At 35.9% G+C, this 20306-nt stretch overlaps 1 protein-coding gene across 3 annotated transcripts in view; it reads left to right on the forward strand.

Moving 5' to 3' along the window:
• The window catches only part of DNAJC10 (DnaJ heat shock protein family (Hsp40) member C10), a 46955-nt gene extending 35286 nt beyond the window's left edge, over positions 1 to 11669 (forward strand). Inside the window, exons 16-23 of one of the 3 annotated variants that reach the window (XM_021703292.2) lie at positions 2475 to 2576; positions 3139 to 3294; positions 4105 to 4238; positions 5315 to 5368; positions 5621 to 5768; positions 7927 to 8046; positions 9756 to 9860; positions 10904 to 11669. In XM_021703292.2, coding sequence (XP_021558967.1) covers positions 2475 to 2576; positions 3139 to 3294; positions 4105 to 4238; positions 5315 to 5368; positions 5621 to 5768; positions 7927 to 8046; positions 9756 to 9860; positions 10904 to 10915 — 831 coding nt within the window. In that variant the 3' untranslated portion in view covers positions 10916 to 11669. Of the gene's footprint in view, positions 1 to 2474; positions 2577 to 3138; positions 3295 to 4104; positions 4239 to 5314; positions 5369 to 5620; positions 5769 to 7926; positions 8047 to 8271; positions 8344 to 9755; positions 9861 to 10903 lie in introns of those variants that run through there. The other 2 variants (XM_044913347.1, XM_021703293.1) reach the window with 2 other exon arrangements.
• The last annotated feature ends 8637 nt before the right edge of the window (positions 11670 to 20306 follow it).

The raw sequence follows: 20306 nt of genomic DNA on the forward strand, positions 1-20306 counted from the left end.
AGTTCCAGGAATAACTAGGAATTATATATCTTGTCATGAAAGTATATAATACCACCTATAAAATATTCTTAGAACAAGTCTCTGAAACCTAAATCAGATATCACACCTTGAGATCTGTCCGTATGTAGGGAATCTGTTAAGTGACACCATGGGCATGAAATCTGCAAGTCCCAGTATATAGAGGATCTTACAGGACAAATACCTAATTTATTGGTATTCAGATACACTGAAAGGTGGGAAAAGAGATGAAAGAGACTCAAAAGACATATCATTGTAATGTTTAGGTCTCGTTTGGATGCCAAACCAACTGCAAAAAAGTGAGCAAGCGATAATTGGGGAAATTTGAACACTGACAGGGTATCTGATAATTATCAGGAAATGACAGTGTAGTTACGCTTGGGGGAAAATCCTTATATTTTAAATGTGGGTGAAATGATAAATCATCTGGAATTTGCTTTAAAATAATCTTGGTGTAGGAGTAGAGTTGGGAGGGAGTATAAATGAAGTAAGTGTGCCCGTGAGTGGATGATTATTGTAGCTACAAGAGTACATGCAAGTTTATTGCTGTCTGCTTTTGTGTGTATTTTAAATATTTTATAAAAGTAAACATTTTTAAAAAGAAAAAGAAAAATGGGGGAGAAGAAAAAGAAAATGATAGGTTTTAAAAACAAATAAATGTAGAGTGAAATCTTTATGGCATCTGTGTGAGGAAGAATTTCTCAGTCCACACACACAAGGTAAAAATTAATGTGAATGATTTTGACTATATTAAATGATAAAACTATTGCCAAAGAAAAAGACAGTATGAAGTTAAGACAACAGACTATTTACAGCACATGTAACTGACAGAAAACCTTACTGCCAGAATATTTGACTACAGGTCAGTTTTTTTATATAGATAAAATGAGAAAGTTGAAACATTTTTTTTAGAAAAAGAAATCCAACAAACAAAAAATCTTGCACTTCACTAGCTAGCCATCAAGAAAGTACAAATTATAACAATCCATCAAATTAATCCATCATCAAATGAACAAAAATTTAGAAATCTGACAATAGCAAGTATGTGGATAGATTATCCAGTTACATAATGGAATACCATAGAGCATTTAAAATTAGATCTGTCTTTACCAGCACAGGTAAGTCTCAAAAATACATCTTATGTAAGATGACAAAAGCAGGTTGCAGAATAGCTTACAGAGTATGATAGAATAACAGAAAATTTTTTAATGCTCCCAACATTTCACTCTACTGCCCAGGAATACATATGCATGTCACAAAAGTATAAAAACATTAGTGGATTAGATATTTACTTATTTGAGGATATTAATTGCTCCTACTTTCAGGGAGGAAAGGAAATGGGATCAAGAAAAAGAACTTAAGCAATCTGCCAGTGTGACAAAGAAGTTAAACTTCCTTAAATATCAAGAAGGGATATGTGGGTATCTGTTAGATGATTTCTCTCTTCGTTCTGTTTGAAATTTCATTTAACTAAAAACAAATACAATCTTTGGTTTTGAATGTCTTGTGACATTGAAACTAAGCAAGATACAAACAATGTGAAACAGGGATTATCTTAATTTGAATTCTTCTAGTTTTTCTACTTTTTAATCTAAACTATTAAATATCCTTTAGATAATTGAGTAAAATATAAGGATTTAAAACAAAACAACAGTCATCCCTAATGAGTTATTTGGATTTACACTCATTTTACAAAAGTTTGATAAAGATTTCCATTGTTTTTACAAAAATTATTTTTGAATCCTAATCAAAGATTCTAATTTGCTGCTGAGTGCTTGTCAACTTTAAGGATGCGAAGATCAGCCACAGTGAATTCACATAGATATACTAACTTTTAGAAAAATAAAAATTAAAACTTCAAAGAAATGCTTCCTGGGCCAATGTTCATGTTAATTCTGAGGAGGAAATTACAGTATTTGTACCATAAACAGTATCTTGAATGAAGAATGAAAAGGGACCATATTCTTAGGACATGAGTCATAATTCCTTAAGTTAAAATATGGTTGTGTACACATTATTAATTTATTTCTTTATCCTTGCTACTTTGTTTCCTTTTTCTTCTACTGCTGGACAAATTGGAGCATTATTGTGGTTTCAAAAAGACTCAAGCCAGAGATTAGCCTGCTCTTTACAGCCTTATCCATCTTGTTTTAGCAGAGTCAAAAGGGCCCACGCTCATAATTAGCCATATTGTGGCTATGCACACTTCTCAGTGTTTCACTGCCCATGCATTTTTATGGCTAATGGACTACCTATAAAAAAAGGTCATTTATCAGTGCAACTGTGAATCCATTTTCTTTGCCAAATTTGGCTAGGCTAAAATTTTTCAGTCACCAGCAGTTTAGCAATGGGTTTTTTAAGTGTTATTGTTGTTACTTAAAAGCAAGCTGGTTATAAATTTGAAACCAGTAGGTAAAATGCATAAAATCTTTAATTTGTATTTTCATTCCTAACAGTATAACATTCAGGCTTATCCAACAACAGTGGTTTTCAACCAGTCCAATGTTCATGAATATGAAGGACATCACTCTGCTGAACAGATCTTGGAATTCATAGAGGTATTTATTTTTAAATGGTTTTTGGTTTTGTGTTGTTTTGTTTATTATTATTTCCCCAGTGAAGCTAACATTTTTGTTAGTATTACCCTATCATGGTAGACTTAAGCTTTATTAAAGCAGCATTTAGAGCAAGTGAGCTTTTAGGGAGGTTGAGCAGTATCTCCAATCAGACTGTCAGGAAAATAGAATAATAGGCTTTCCATTAATAATTAAAGGATCATTTCCAAACCAATCATTGATTCTGGAACAGAACTATATGGCCTGTGTAGACATCTGGACACCTCTTAGAACTTTTTGTCCCATTTACTGTCACCTTAAAGTTGCCTCTGTTCCCTACCTAAGATGATTTTAATGATACATAGAAATAAGAAAAAAATATACCTTGATTTAAGAAGGTTGATGGGCAAAGCCCAAATTAACAAGGAATAATTTCTTTCTTTTAAACATCCGTAAGTATCTTTTGATTATTCAGAAATAGGAACTTTTCTAAGCGACAACAATTTGCCAAGAATATAGGAACACCTTTTTATATCTGTTATAATGAACGTTATATTCTCTTTAGGATCTTATGAATCCTTCAGTGATCTCCCTGACACCCACCACTTTCAATGAACTAGTTAAACAGAGAAAACATGATGAAGTGTGGATGGTTGATTTCTATTCTCCGTGGTGTCATCCATGTCAAGTCCTAATGCCAGAATGGAAAAGAATGGCCCGGGTAGAGTAGTTTATTTTAAATCTTAAAATGTAGCATGAATGTGTATTTAACAGAACTATTTTGAAACTGAGATGAACCCACCTTCTAGATTGTCACTTACAACAGTTCTCATTATACCAGTTAGATTTCAACTCTGTTTCTGTCTGGTTGGGTGAATGGTATAATCTACCTTTTTTTTTTTTCCTGTGTCACTTGTTTGGTACATATCTGACCAAATTTCTGCCCAAGTCAACCCAAAAATCCCTTTATTTTCTATACAAATAGTGTTATAAATCATAAAAGATTGGAAAAAAATTACTTAGAGAATGGAAAATGAAAGCACTGTTTTATATTTCTAAGAAAAAGTGAACAAACCAAAGAGTTAAAAGTGATTTCTAGTATCTTAACATTTAAGATAATGCAATTTTGTGTCCTGAATTTTCAGTAAAATTTTAAAATTTGGGCATGATTCAGTGTGCTGCAATGTAGGTTTCTATTTGAAAAATAACTTTGAAATACCATTGCAGAGACCTTCATTATTCCTTGTTTCTGACACTAAATTTTAGAGATACCTAATTTTACCCCCACATAGAACATGAATGAAATCTGTTGTTCAATCTGTAGTAATTGTAGTAAGGTCTTAACTCCAACTACAATTTCAGTTCATTACTGCAAGTGTTCTATGTTTTAAACCCTTAATTTGGTGAAAATCACTGATAAATAATAAGCATCTCACAGTAATAATTTTTCTATTGTAAATATAAATAGTTATGTAGGTAATTTTATTCTAATCACTTTGATCTATTTATCTCCTCTTTTTCTCTTTTATAGACATTAACTGGACTGATCAATGTGGGCAGTATAGACTGCCAACAGTATCATTCTTTTTGTGCCCAAGAAAATGTTCGGAGATACCCTGAGATAAGATTTTTCCCCCCAAAATCAAATAAAGCTTATCAGTATCAGTAAGTGTTGCCTAAAATTTAAAGACATTTATTATAACCATTTATTTAGCAAAATTTAAAAGTTATCTTAGGGGTTCCTGGCTGGTTCAGTCAGAAGAGCATGTGACTCTTGATCTGAGGGTCATGAGTTTGAGCCCCACGTTGGGTGTAGAGATTACTTAAATAAATAAATAAGCTTGTCTTAAAAAGTTAACTAAATAAAAGTTAACCCAACAAATATTTTTTGGGAGCCCACCATGTTTTAAGATCATGTGCTAATGAGAACCTCTGAAGATGAAAAAAGAATTGAATGATCCCAGTACTCATGAAGCTGGCACACCAGTATAGAAGAAGAGAAACAGAGGAAGTACTAACATTTAGGAAGTCAGTGTTTGGCTTCAGGTACTACACTAGATCCTTTGCTCATGGTATTCCCACCAGTCCTCACATATACCCTGAGAAATAAGAATTATTGCCCTTCCTCCTATACAAATATGTAAACTGATTAACAGACCTTAAGTCCTACAGCTGCTAAGGTTTATAATTGAGGATTCAGCCCAGTCTGTCAGTGCCCATCCTATTTCTATAACACCACACAGCATTTGAGGTAGTAAACTCAAGTGCAAGGTAGAATATAAGGAATATTATTTAAAAGGTAAAACTGAGCCATGGATTGCATAGGAGGAAAGGATTACAGCTATGAGAGGAGATCATGAAAGGCTGCATTTATGAGGTGGCTTTTGAAATGCATCTTAAAAAGTACTTAGGAATTTGACGGACATAATGACCAGAGTAAAGGTTCTGAAACTGAAGTCTTAGGCATTTGGAGTGTTACCATTCCCATGCGTCTATAGGAGATGTCCAGCGGGCAGCTAGACATTCAGGGCTGTCTTGAGCACAAAAAAAAAAAACATCGAGACTAGAGAAAAATATATTTGGGAAGTCATGTAAGCATTTATAGCTAGGTGTATCTGAGAAGGGAAGTGGTATGTAGTCAATAAGTTAAACTTTTCAATTGCTGTAGAGAGATGGTTTTCTGAACATATCCAATAATAGAAAATAGTACTTACAACTTACATATTTTTTTCTTCTTTCAGTAGTTACAATGGTTGGAATAGAGATGCTTATTCCCTGAGAATTTGGGGTCTAGGGTGAGTAATCAAAATATGCATCATTGTATAAAATAGATTCAGTGCTATTTACCTTCCTCTTATGTCTGTAGTTATAGGCTGTAGCATTTTACATTACTTAGTAAAGAATTACAATTTACCAAGATAACTTGGAAGTCATTTTTAACTTAGAAACTTCTGCAATATTATATTTTAGATACTTCTGCAATATTATATTTTAGATGTTTGCTTTGGTTTCATGTAATGAAAAATAATTTTGATCCCTTGCCACAGATTTTTACCTCAAGCATCCATAGATCTAACACCTCAGACTTTCAATGAAGAAGTTATACAAGGGAAAAATCATTGGGTGGTTGATTTCTATGCTCCTTGGTGTGGACCTTGCCAAAATTTTGCTCCAGAGTTTGAGCTCTTGGCTAGGGTAAGTCTTGTCTGTCTACTTAGATAAGTTGTAGTCATATGCATGTTTTAATAATTAGATAAAATAACAGTTATTTAGGGCGCCTGGGTGGCTCAGTCGATTGACCGTCTGCCTTTGGCTCAGGTCATGATTCCAGGGTCCTAGGATTGAGCCCCATGTCCAGTTCTCTGCTCAGTGGGAAGCCTGCTTCTCCCTCTCCCTCTTCCTGCCACCCCCCCGCTTGTACTCTCTCTGTCAAAGAAATAAATAAAATCTTTAAAAAAATAAATAAGTTATTTAAAAATTAGATAAAATGATTATATCTAATTATATTTTAAATACAATTCTCTTAAAAGTTTTCTGTGAATTTTTTAAAACTCCATTTCATTGGGGCGCCTGGGTGGCTCAGTCGTTAAGCGTCTGCCTTCGGCTCAGGTCATGATCCCGGGGTCCTGGGATCGAGCCCCACATCGGGCTCCCTCCTCCGCAGGAAACTTGCTTCTCCCTCTCCCACTCCCCCTGCTTGTGTTCCCTCTCTCGCTGTGTCTCTCTCTGTCAAATAAATAAATAATCTTTAAAAAAAAAAAAAACTTCCATTTCATTTCTATGACTATAATCTTCGCACATTTCTTCTTTATTAATGCTGTTAGCTGAAATCTCTGTCTTGATTGAGGACTCATCTACCTAACCAGAACAGCCAGACACCTCACTTCTGCTTGTTCCCTTTTTCTTTTCCTTTACTCATCTGATGGCCTGGCAAGCGGCATCTGTCTCCTACATGCCTTTCCAATCTGTCATCTCCTCTCCATCTGCTCTGCTAGCCTCTCTGTTCAAGCCCTCATCATCTCATCTAGACATGTGTGCCTTTGAACTAGTCTCATGTTTCAGTTATGCCCTGATCATCTTTCTTCTCAGGCTTCCTGTGAACAAGTTTCTGGACTTGCATCCTTGGTTGCAGGTCTGCCATGGGACCCTTCATACCTCTTCAGCTTTTTCTCTGTCCCACCCCACACCTTACAGTTCAGGCACAACAAAGTACTTCAGATTTGTTGAACAAATACGTGCTGTTCCCTCTCTCTAAAATGCCTTTTCCTTACCTTGGGCATCTGGATCTTTTTCTCCTTATCCTACAAAACCCAGCTTCAGTTGGCACTTCTGTGTTCACTGTCCTTCTCATTCAGTTCACTTTGATATCTTGTACTCCATTGGTGTACTTACACGATGGATGTTAAATATTTATTTAGTTACCAGTCTCCTCCATAAGACTGAGCTTCTTGAGGGCAAGTTTTACAGGTCTTGTCCAACTCAGTAAATGCTTATAAAACTTAACTGAATGCATAAGCTGAATGCAATCTGAGTTTTTGTTGTTTCTGTCAACACCATCCTGCTCATTAGTTAATCCAGATTGTTAGCTTCCCTTGCTTCGAGGAGCTTTGCCATGGGCTATAAAACACTCACTAGAATGAGAAAGCTCCAGTTTCACCAGCCTAAAACAAAACCTAAAATCCCAAGCCATCGAGATTTCTTTAGCAAAGGGATTTCAGAGCTCCCCGGAGTTGTAAAAGATTATTTTAGTTCTTGGATTGTCCTTCAAATAAAAGGTCATTCATTTTCCACTTACTAGATCTTCTCCTCTTATGCTTCCTTCTTCTCTAGAAATTCTAACAAAATGTTTTTGCTCCCTTTGTATTTAGCTTATTTTGTAATGCAACCGTATCTTGAATATAGCAGAAAGTTATTCAGTATGAAAAAGATCATAGCCTGAAGAGCAAGTCCAAGGTCTGATAGAGAGGGACTGGAGGCTATAGGTGTGGGTGTGGCTGTCAGCCTTCCACAAAACGAAGAATGTTTGCTACCTCAGCCTGTGAGCCAGAGAAAGGAAGAAGGCGGGTGAGGACAGAATCTGAGGTGTTTGTGGTGTGACGGACAAGGTGTGGGTACCAGGAAGGAGTTTTTTTTGATAAGATGAAGAGTTTATTTGCTCTGGAGAGGTGGTTCTGCGTAAATAGGTGTTTAAAGAGCCAGTAAAAAGTTGGAAGCAATCTTACTAGGATGGAAAGGATGAAAGCTTAAGTCTTTAAAATTACAAAGATTTGAAAATATTTCTATCATGTTGCTTTGTGGTTGCCAATATAGTCTGTGCCACAGAGAATGGCAAACCATATTTCTCTCTTTTCAGATGATTAAAGGAAAAGTGAAAGCTGGAAAAGTAGACTGTCAGGCTTATGCTCAAACATGCCAGAAAGCTGGTATCAGAGCCTATCCAACTGTTAAATTTTTTCCCTACGAAAGAGCAAAGGTACGTACAAGGCCTTCCTATATGTGCCTTTCCTTTAGCAGACCAAGTTGAAAAGGTTTATTAGTCTGAATGTTTTTATTAGCTTTTTCTCCCTTTGTCATTTTTTATTTTATTTGTATATGTGAAAAGAAGCTTCAGTAATACGCATCAAGTGATTTTAAAAGGTTTTTCTGTCTCAGTTTATATGATCCACTGCCTTAAAATTTTTATACTCCTGAATTACAGAAACTACTGAAGAGACATACCAGAATACTAGTAGTAGTTTTCTGTGAGTGGAGAATTTAAGGTAATTATTTTCTATGAAGTTCTGTATTTCCTACTTTTAGAAAAATAACTTACATTACCTTTATTAGTGATTTAGACTACAAAATAAAAGATAGGGTTCCTTGGTTTGGTTATAACTCCCTTCTCTAGGCCACTATGTTTTTTTTTCCCCCCCAAAAGAAAACTAGACATCTACTGATGGGTCTTAAAATTCAGGTGATAACCCCTATGGTCATTTATATGCGTATATCTTTCAACCAATATAATTGCTAACTGAAAGTACTCATGACTTTTGCTATCTTCCTGAGTAAAAGCATGACATTTTTGACAATAGAACTGTAATTAAATAAGGATTTGCCATGTATTCATGTTTTCTGGTAAAACATTTGAAATAAGTCATTTCAAATATTTTTATACTTTTTGAGAAAGAACTTCAGCTTAAGATCTCATGTTATTAGAATTATATTTTGGAGTTAAATAATGAAATTGGGTGATGAATTTCAGAAGTCTAGTATTGTCATCTAGATTTTTCAGTGAAGGATTTTGATTTGTCAAAGAGGTTAATTCTGTCTTCAGAACAGCCTGGGGTAAGCAGAACTCAGTGAGAGTAAAAGGAGCTTACACCAGTACCTGAATCTTCATTCCTTTGGAATCATTGACTCTACTTTGATTCTCAGAACAGCTGAGAAATAGGTGACATAGATAGGGGTCTTCACTCAGAATGATGTTATGGAAGTATCAATATAATGAGCAGTCACAGAATTAATCAGGCCATAGAAGGAGCTGTTTGAAAAGATGATGTTACCATGTGTTTAGAGAAGCCCAGAAGACATTAGGACTCCAAATATCCCTGCCCAAACCAAGAGACGGGGTGGAAGACCAGGTCAGATTTGAAAACCAAAGCAGAACAGTGATTGTGGTAAACGGCAGTACAAATCAGGTGGGCAGTAACACACAAAAACAAGATCCTAACATATAGTGTGGAGTTCCCACCAGGAAGGAGGAAATAAATGACTCCAGATCCAAGATAAACAAGCCTGATGCATTGACCTGCCCCCTTCCCTGCTTTTCAACCACCTTCCTGCTGTGAGCAGATGAGAACCAGGAGACATATATTACTTTCCAGTGTGGTTGTTGATCAAGGTTTTAACTGTGCCTATGATTTGTATTAGATTAGAACAATTTGGGTCCTTTTCTTTACAGTTTAACTGTTATTTTAAGGCAACTGGAGTTAGCAATACATTTTTTCCAAGGAATTGTTTTACATGTTCCCATAACAGTATTGTATTTAAGTAAATTATGAGTTCACTGCTTTTGCTATTTCCTTGAAGAAATTTGAGTTTCAAACATTCAGAACTTCTAAGGAATAATCAGATTTCTTATATGGAAATGTCAATTTTTGATTAGATACCTAAAGATTATAAGAGGATTGTTTTTAATTTTAGAGAAGTATTTGGGGAGAGCAAATAGATGCCAGAGATGCAAAAGAGATTGCTACCTTAATATATGAAAAATTGAAAAATCTCCAAAATCATGGAAAGAGGGATAAGGTAAGGACTAAATCTAGAGCTGACTTTGGCAAACATTATTGATAGATACAATGTACAGTAAGAATAGATAAACAGGTACAATGGAAGCTTCAAAAAATAGTAAAGTTGAAGTTTCTTAATTTGGAAAACAGGACAGAGTGTAGCCTGTATACACTGATAAGCTTAGAAATTTGGACAAGTAAAACCATTTAACTCAAAATAGTAAACTATGGCCATAAATTATTTAAATTTTGTTCAAGTATAAATAAAGCATTGACTTGTTGGGAATAAATATACTGGAGCCTCATAAAATACTTTGTATAGCAAATTTTCTTCTGGTACAGTCAGGATGTATTGGAACCATATTCATCTTTGCCCCTCCTTGAATTTTTTTTTCTCAAGAGGCAGTGCAACCCATTTGCTATTCTGTGAAAGAACTATTTTTCCCCCCTTTTTAAATCATTGTCATTCTAGGACATACTTACAAACAGACCAAAGAGTACTGGAGTGCTTTCTGAGTGGAATTTAATAAAATCACGCATGAGGTTTTTTGGATTCTTTCCCTATAAGGTGAAAGGAGGCCAAAAAAGAACACAGTTTCTGGAAAGGGCTAGAGCTGTCTGGCTTTATAGAACCATATTAGAACTGCAGACTCCAATATAGAATCCTTACATCCTGTAGTGAGAGTTATAAATCTTTATTTTCTTGGGTTTACAAAAATATTTTTCTGATGTTTTGACTGTGTTAGCTTCCTCAAGAGGTTTTAGTGTGTCTCTTACCTCAAGTTAAACATTTGAAGTAGAAAATGTTACTAGTCATGAACCAGAATATCGTAATTGAAATTAAGTTTAAAAACATACCAGTGTGACTATTTAAGTGTAATTAGAAGTATCTGCATGGACAGGTAAGAACTAAGAGATAGCCTTTTCCTTTCTATTGTTACAGTTAGGCAAGGTATATTTCATACAGTGATCCATTAATTATTTTTTAAAAGGTAAAATACTAAACTAACATTTTAATAAAAATTCATACTTTTTCTTTCAATCACTTTTACATTACTGTAGGATGAACTTTAATGATGGTTGAAGATGGAGAAAAGGAATTCTAACAAATGACATCAGAAGACATCTTTTTAGGATGTTACTACATTCTTGGTGGGAATAAATGAACATTATCTTGGACTTGTAATTGCACTGTCTGAATTCTGTACAACACTGGTATAAATAAAAGGTCTGCAAGCTTTTTCTGTAAAAGGCCAGATCGTAAAGATTTTAGGTTTTGTAGACCATATACAGTTGTCACATATTCTGTTTTTGTTTTGTTTACAACCCTTTAAAAAATGCAAAAACGATTCTTAGCTCAGGGCCATACACAAACAGGCCACAAGCCACATTCAGTTCCTGGGCCATAGATTACTGACCCCTGGAAATGACGTTAAGACTGGCTGGCTCAAATATGAGCCTGCTCTATTATGTACATACATGTCTAAGTTGTACAAAACTGGACTCTATTCCTTAAAGTTTTGTGGCTGGCCTGAAAAGAAATAACTTGGTTTTAGTCACCTGTTCTAAATATTGGATGAAATGGATTCTGTTTCATTTAAAAAACACAAGTTGTGGCAAACATACCCTATTTTCATGCTGTATTATAGTGAAGCGATTTTTCATTTTCTTTCCTTTCTAAAGGTTGAACTGATTTTGTAATAATAAATAAACCCAGTAGATTTCTACAGCATCTAGAAATACCTGAGGAAAACAATATTTGTAGCTATTAGCTGGGCACTGTAGAATATCTCAAATATATCAAGTATTTAGAGTTCTGTATTTTAAACATATGTGTTCATTCATTTTCTGAATTGCTTTCTTAAAAGTTTTACCCTGTGATAGTAATTGACTTTTGAAGTATTGTTCTAATACTTATGGTTTTGCCTTCTGGACTTTGTTTTGATACAGATCCTTTATTTACATTTGCCTTCTCCCCTCCCTCCACCCCCCATAGCTGTGGTTTTTCACTAGTCTGATTTCTTCATTATTCAAATCGGAAAAGTAACTTTGCAGCTTTGTTTCACTGTAGTTCATATTGACACTGCAGTTATTCCATTTATTAGTTTGCTGTTGGATGCTACCATTTTCAGACAAATATTGGCATAACTGAACTTATTTTTGTAAGAAAATCAAGTATATAAATCTAAGGATGGGATCTTTTCATTTCTCAGTTGTTCAGACTAAAAGAATCCAAAATTTTCCTTGCATCTAAACAAAACATGTCAACGTGCAGTTGTTTAGTTACAATTCAGAGTGTATGGAATGGTAAAAACTCCAGTTGATCAAAAGAGGTCAGCAAATTGAAAAGTTATCCCAAAAACTTATTAGGATTATGCTTTATTATATTAGAAGAGTTTTATTTTTTTAATGTAACTATGTCCTTCCCAATATTTCCTCATAAAGATAATTATTTTACCACTGCAATATCTACAAAGACAAATTTTATTTTCAAGTCTAACCTTAACTCATATTCTCCCATTTTGCTTCAGTTGAATCCTTTCAGTCCTACTACCCTTGGATTCCAGTTCACTTATGTGGGCAGTTACAGACCAATTGCCACTTCTAACTTTAATACCACCTTTTTGAAATATGATTAGTAATGGCAAGTGCCTTTCATGTGTTAAATTTTCACTGCCTAGAAATCTCAAAATTGGCTTTCCACAATAATCCCAAAATGGAAGACCTAAAGAAGTCTTGGTAACTGTTTATTGAATTAATGTACCAGTTATGCAAATACCACTGTGCTGGACACTGAAGCATGTGTAGAAGGAATCCAAGGGTTGGTTCCTGTCTCCCAAGTGTCTGTAATTCACAGGTCTGACACTGAACCCGTAAATAGGTTTATAGGTACCTGTACTACTACCTATAAATGCAATTCCAAACTTACTGAGAAACATTTTAGGCAGTAAAAAAAAAAAAAAAAAGTAAACATTATGTATCCTGTAACTTGGTCTAAGTATGTGCCTATGGAATTGGCTCTAAAGCCAGGGCTACTGGGAGTTCTATTAAATATTTATCCTACAGTATCCAACTGGAGGCTATTTTCTGCAAAAATAACAGTGTCATTGAGTATCTCAAGAACAGCTGGCAGAATTAAAGGTTTTAACAGCCATGTAAGTGCAGTAGAGCACCTCTGAAGAGTGCCAGGTAAAACGTGCCATTTCTCTCAGCAACACCATTTTTGTGTGCAACTGCCCTTGGGTAACAGAGCACCATTTCTAGCAGACTAGAGAGTATTCTATCAGGCAACTGTATTTGAAAATTAAATATTTAAATATGTGGCTATATAAAACAATTTGGAGTTTGTTTTTGATATTAATGATGCTTACCTATTCCATTTTCCCAAATTCTATTTAAGATTTTTTATATCTTTTTTACTTAAGGTATATGATTAAGATAAAGGAAAATGAAATTATTTTTATATTGTAAAAGTTTTCTTTAAATTTATGCTTTGTTTTCTAACAGTGTTCAAAGCAGGAGTTTTCTTAAGTACAGTTATCAGAATTGCTGTGTTGTTGTTTCCTATGGGACACAGTTACAAAGATACTTAGAATATGAAAAGTTTTAATGAGGTAATATTTTTCAGCCCTTTTAAGACAGATTTTTTTTGTATAATTAGGCCATAGGTCTACCAAACTCAGATAAATGTCTTAAATTAGTCATATTCAGTTCACCATGACTGTTGTTAAATAGTACAAGGTTAACAAAATGTATTTTAAATTTCCTGTAGTGATTCCTATAATTGATTCTGAGGATGAGAAGAAAATAATCTTTCAAGTAGTATGCTACTTTACACATAAACTAAAACTTTCAAATACACCTAAATTCCTCTGATGAATAGCTTATTGTCAGTAAGAGTAATGAAAATTTAGGTTAGCCACCAGGCTAAGTAGAAATGTATTACTGATCATACACCAAAGTATTAGTGATTAACCACTTGAGTCTTTTTTATATTTAACACTAAATTTGCACTTAGGTTCTTATACTGTCACCCAATCCCCTTGTTAGCAGTTGGATCTATTTTGTGAGAAGTGACTAACCCAAATTATGGCTGCAGGCTAATGCCAGACTAGCCAATATGATATCTTGATCACTTGGTTACACTGGTCACTTGAGTGCATTCCTTAGTACCTGCTGTCCTGTTAAAAAAAAAGGTCAAAAACCTATTCAAAAAGATCTGTGCTAATGTGCACAAAAAAGTGTTCTATATTAACTACTGATAGAGAACTCTTTATTAAATAACTGCTATTCTAAACATTTTAATATTTTACATCCTCAAATTAAAAAAAAAGGAATTGGTTCCAGTAGAAGATTGTGAGAAAAGAGGCTCCTGAACTCAGCTCCTCCCATGGACACACTGAATCCACACCTGTGTACAAAACAATTCCCTCTAAAAGAAATCCGGACACTAGCCAAGTGACTCCTATCCATCAGGTTAATGAGAGAAAAACCCACATTCGTGTGGGCAGAAGAAGCTATGACACACTCTCCTCATACACCCCATCCCCCAGCGCAATGCCACAACAACGAGGGAACTCACGAATGCCAACCAAGAATATGCAGCAAAATTGTCCTTCAGAATTAAAAGAGAGATAAGCAAAAGCTGAAGGAATTTATCACCACTAGACAAGCCTTACAAGGGATGTTAAAGGGACTTCTTCAAGCTGAAATGAAAGGGCATTAATTAGTAAATACAAAACATATGAAAGTATCAATCTCACTGGCCAAAGTAAATATATACTTAGATTCTGAATACTCTAATGTGATGCTGGTGGGTCCATCATTTATAAATCTATACTAAAGATTTAAATGTCACATCAGATACACAAAAGGAGAGTAAAGCAGTAAAGTTTTTATAGGAAAGTTAAATTATTAGCATAAATCGACTGATGGATTTAAAGATGTTCTATGTAAGATTCATGGTAACCACACAGCAAAACTTATAATAGATGCACAAAAGCTAAAGAGAGTTGGGGTGCCTGGGTGGCTCAGTTAAGCATCTGCCTTCAGCTCGGGTTGTGATCTCAGGATCCTAGGATCGAGCCCCGCATCAGGCTCTCTGCTCAGCAGAGAGTCTGCTTCTCCCTGTCCCTCTGCTCTCCACCCTCTGCTTGTGCTCTCTCGCAAATAAAATCTTAAAAAAAGAAAAAAAAAAGAATTAAAGTGAATCACTACAGAAAATTACCAACTCACAAAGGAAGACTGCAAGAGAGGAAGAAATGAACAAGAGAACTATAAAACAGCCAGAGAACAATTATGAAACAATATTAGTAAGGCCTTGCCTATCAATAATTAAATGTAAATGAATTGAATTCTCCAATCAAAACACAGAATAGCTGGATGGCTTGAAAAAAACAAGACCCAACTATATGCTGCCTACTAGAAACACTACAGTTTTAAGGACACACATAAGCTCAGGAATGAAGAGAAGGAAGCTGTTACAAGCGGAACCCAAAAGTTGATAAAGCTATACTTATCTGACAAAATATACTTTAAAACAAGGACTGTAATAAATGACAAGGTCATTATATAATGATAAAGGGGTCAAGCAGGATGTAACACTTGTAAATGTTTATGCACCCAAATTAGGAGCACCTAAATACATAGAGCAAATGTTAAAGAGTTAAAGGTAGAAATAGACAGCAATAAAATAATAGTAAGGTATAACAGTCCCCACCCACTTTCATCAATGGATAGATCAGACAGAAAAATCAAGACAGAAAACATTGGACTTAAACTACAAGTTAGACCAGATGAATAGACATTTACCACCCAAAAGCAGACTAGACATTCTCAAATGGAACATTTTCCAGGTCAGATCATGTGTTAGGCCCAAAACAAGTTTTAGTAAATATGATGTTTCATATTTCAAGTATCTTTTCTGACCATAATGGTATAAAATTAAAAATTACAAGAAAACTAGAAAAATTATATATGTATGGAGATAAACATGCTATCAAACTATCAGTGGGTCAAACAAAAATGCCTTGAAACAAATGAAAATACAACATAGTAAATCCTATGGGATGCAGCAAAAGCAGTTCCAAGTTTATAGTGATCAAAAATCTACATTAAGAAAAAGGAAAGCTCTGAGGAGAGGGGAAGATGGGAGCAGAGTAGGAGGACCCTAGGCTTGCTGTGTCCCACGAATACAACTAGATCACTATTGAATCATCCTAAATACCCTAGAAATCGATCTGAAGACTGGCAGAACAAACTCCACAACTAAAGGTAGAAAAGAGGCCACATCAAAGAAGGTTGGAAGTGCAGAGACACATCTTGGGAGAGAGACAGATTGTGGCTGCTGCAATGGAGAGGGAGCCATAGTCCTGGAGAAGGGCAGGAGACGCACTAGCACACAGGGAAAGTGAATCCCCATAGTAATTGGCTTGGAAAGTGAGAAGATCCGAATTTCATGAGTTCTTAAAACCAGCAGGATTTAAAACCTTGATTATAAAGGTTAGCATGCTTGGCTCTGGGAGAGCTTGGAGGACATTGGGGCTACTCTTGGAGAAAAGGAAGGACAAATAGCCCATGGACACACAATGTGGAAACAGCTAATGAAGAGCACAAAGGGCACACAGTGAGGTTAGTTGTTCATCTTGAAGCACATTCCAGAGAGGCAGTATTCACAGAGAGATCTCTCTAGGAGCAAAGGAACTGGCAAAGCCATTTCTTTCACCCATCCCCTCAGCATAAGCACAGGGCTGTCTGTGGGAACCAGCACAGCACCCACACTCACTACCTAAGTTACACCATGACCTGTCACCTTCCCAGTCATGCTTACCTGAGTCCCAGCCTGGGGGGGAGGGGGGCCTCCCCCAGAAGAATGGCCCAAACCCCTGCCAACACCACAATTTCTGACCCAGAAGTTTTCTGAGGCCTTGGATCGAGTAGTGGTGGTGACAGGTCTCGTTTCATGAACAGACAAGAGCACACCTAGTTAAAATGCACCACATTCAGGCCAAGGACCAAACACTACCTGTGACAGGCAAAGAGAGCCTCTGCAGACGACTGACATGAAGGATAAAGTGGTCGGGGAACAACAGCAAGGCACATAGAGCATACACTGGAGATAATCCCCAAAGCAGCAGGCCCTGGAGAACAAAGGACACTACACTGCATGGCACTACAGGACCTATTCATAAAGCCATTGTCCTCAAGAACAGGAGACATGGCTGATTTACATTACACAGATAAACAGGCACAGAGACTTAGACAAAATGAGAACACAGAGGAATTCTAACCAAATGAAAGAACAGGCTGGAGATCTAAATGAAACATGTAAGGAATGTACCTGATGGAAAATTTAAAGCAATGATCATAAAGATAATACCCAGATTTGGTAAAAGAGTGGAGAACATCAGTGAGACCATTAACACAGAGATAAGGAATAATAGAGCAGAGATAAAGGGCTCAATAAACAAAATGAGACACATGTTTAGTGGAAAGAACAGGCTAGAAGAAGCAGAAGAATGAATTAATAACCTAGAAGACAAAGTAATGGAAAGTAATTAAGCTGAACCAAAGAGAGAAAAATTATGCAAAACAAGAATATACAGAGGGAACTCAGTGACTCCATCAAATGTAGTGTTGTAGGAATTCAGAAGAAGAGAAACGGGGGCAGATAATTTATTTGAAGAAATAAGAGCTGATAACTTCCCTAATCTGGGGAAGGAAACAGATATCCAGATCCAAGAGGCACAGAGAACCCCCAACAAAATCAACAAAAGTAGATCCACACCAAGACATATTGTAATTAAAATGGCAAAATATAGTGATAAAAATATTGAAGTCAGCAAGACAAAGGAAGACAGTTACATACAAAGGAAACCCCATAAGGCTATCACCAGATTTTTCAGCAGAAACTTTGCAAGCCAGAAGGGAGTGGCATGTTATATTCAAAGTGCTGATTGAGGAAAACCTGCAGCCAAGAATACTTTATCCATCAAGGCTATTGTTAAGAATAGAAGGAGAAGGAAAGAGATTCCCAAACAAAAAGGAGTTCGTGACCACTAAACCAGCCCTGGAATATTAAAGGGAACTCTTTGAGTGGAAAGAGCAGATCAAAAATCACAGCATGAAGGTAGGAAACACAAAAGAGTAAAAATATTTCTGTAAAAAATCAGTCAAGGAACTCAAAAGGATGTAAAATATGACACCATATACCTAAACCACGGGGAGGAGAAGAGTAAAGAATGGGTTCAAATTTAAACAACCATCAACTTAATACAGACTGCTCTATGCAGAAGAGGTTATATATAAACCTATGGTAAGTATATATCAAAAACCATTAAGTATGCAAAGAATAAAGAGAAAGAGGGTGCCTGGGTGGCTCAGTTGGTTAAGCGACAGCCTTCAGCTCAGGTCATTATCCTGGAGTCCCAGGATCGAGTCCCGCATCCAGCTCCCTGCTCAGCAGGGAGTCTGCTTCTCCCTCTGACCTTCCCCCCCTCTCATGCTCTCTCTCTCTCTCTCTCATTCTCTCTCAAATAAAGAAATTTAAAAAAAAAAAAGAATAAAGAGAAAGAAATCCAAACATATTAGTAAAGAAAACCAGCAAACCATAATAGACAAGAAAGGATCAGAGAAAATCTTCAGACACAACCACAAAACAAGTAAAATAGCAATAAATACAGATCTATCAATAATTACTTTGAATATAAATGGACTAAATGCTATAATCAAAAGACATACAGTGACAGAACGGATTTAAAAGAAAAAAACAAAATCCATCTGTATGCTGCCTACAAGAGACTCATTTTAGACCTAAAGGCACCTGCAGATTAAAAGTGAGGGGATGGAGAAATACCTATCATGCAAATGGATGTCAAAAGAAAGCCAGAGTAGCAATACTTAGACAAAATAGACTTTAGAAGAAGGACATTATATAATAATAAAGAGGACAATCCAACAAGAAAGACATAACAATTGTAAATATTTATGCACCCAACAAGGGAGCACCCAAATATATCAAACAGTTAATAACAAACATAAAGGAACTAATCAATAATAATACACTAGTAGGAGACTTTAACACCCCACTTACATCAATTGCCAGATCCAGCTAAACAGAAAAATCAATAAGGAAACAATGGCTTTGAATGACACACTGGACCAGATGGATCTAACATATATTCAGAACATTCTATCCTATGGGTGACTGGGTGGCTTAGTTGGTTAAGCATCTGACTCTTGATTTCAGCTCAGGTCTTGATCTCAGGGTTGTGAGTGCAAGCCCCTCATTGGGCTCCATGCTGGATGTGGAGCCTACCTTAAAAAAAAAAAAAAAAAAGAAAATCCATCTTTTTTTTTTTTTTTTAAAGATTTTATTTATTTGACAGAGAGAGACACAGCGAGAGAGGGAACACAAGCAGGGGGAGTGGGAGAGGGAGAAGCAGGCTCCCCGCAGAGCAGGGAGCCCGATGCGGGACTCGATCCCAGGACCCTGGGATCATGACCTGAGCTGAAGGCAGTCGCTTAACCAACTGAGCCACCCAGGCGCCCAAAAATCCATCTTAAAACAGCAGAATACACATTATTTTCAAGTGCACATGGAACATCCTCCAGAATAGATCACATATTGGCCCACAAAAACAAGCCTCAACAAATTTGGAAAGATCAAAGTCCTACCATGCATCTTTTCTGACCATAAACCACAAGAAAAAATCTGGAAAGATCACAAACACATGGAGGTTAAATAAAGTGCTACAACATAATGTGTCAACCAGGAAATCAAAGAAGAAATAAAAAAGTACATGGAAACAAATAAAAATGAAAACAATGGTTCAAAACCTTTAAGACAGCAGAAGCAGTTCTAAGGGGAAATTTTAAGGCAATATAGGTCTACCTTGAAAAGCAAGAAAAATCTCAAACAACCTAACCCTAATGCCTAAAGAAGCTAGAAAAAGAACGACAGGTAAAACCTAAAACCAGCAGAAGGAAGTAAATAATAAAGAACAGAGCAGAAATAAATGCTATAGAAACTAAAAAACCAATAGAACAGATCAATGAAACCAGGAGCTAGTTCTCGGATGGAGGGGAGGGGGGGGGATCAGTAAAATTGAAAAACCTCCAGCCAGACTTATCAGGAAAAAAAAAAGAAAAAGCCCAAATAAATAAAATCATGAATGAGAGAGAACACCACAGAAATACAAACAATAAGCGAGCATTATGAAAAACTAAATGCCAACAAACTGGACAACCTGGAAGAAATGGATAAATTCCTAGAATCAAAATGGGCAACAGGCACATGAAAAGATGTTCAACATCCGTAATGACCAAGGAAATACAGATTAAAACCACAATGAGATATCAATTTGTTTGAATGACTGTCATCAAGACAAAGGACAACAGGTGCTGGTGAAGACATGGTTAATAGGGAACTCTTATACACTGTTTTAAGAATGTAAATTGGGGTGCC

This window comes from Neomonachus schauinslandi, chromosome 3, assembly GCF_002201575.2.
Source record: "Neomonachus schauinslandi chromosome 3, ASM220157v2, whole genome shotgun sequence".
NCBI classification, from domain to species: domain Eukaryota; kingdom Metazoa; phylum Chordata; class Mammalia; order Carnivora; family Phocidae; genus Neomonachus; species Neomonachus schauinslandi.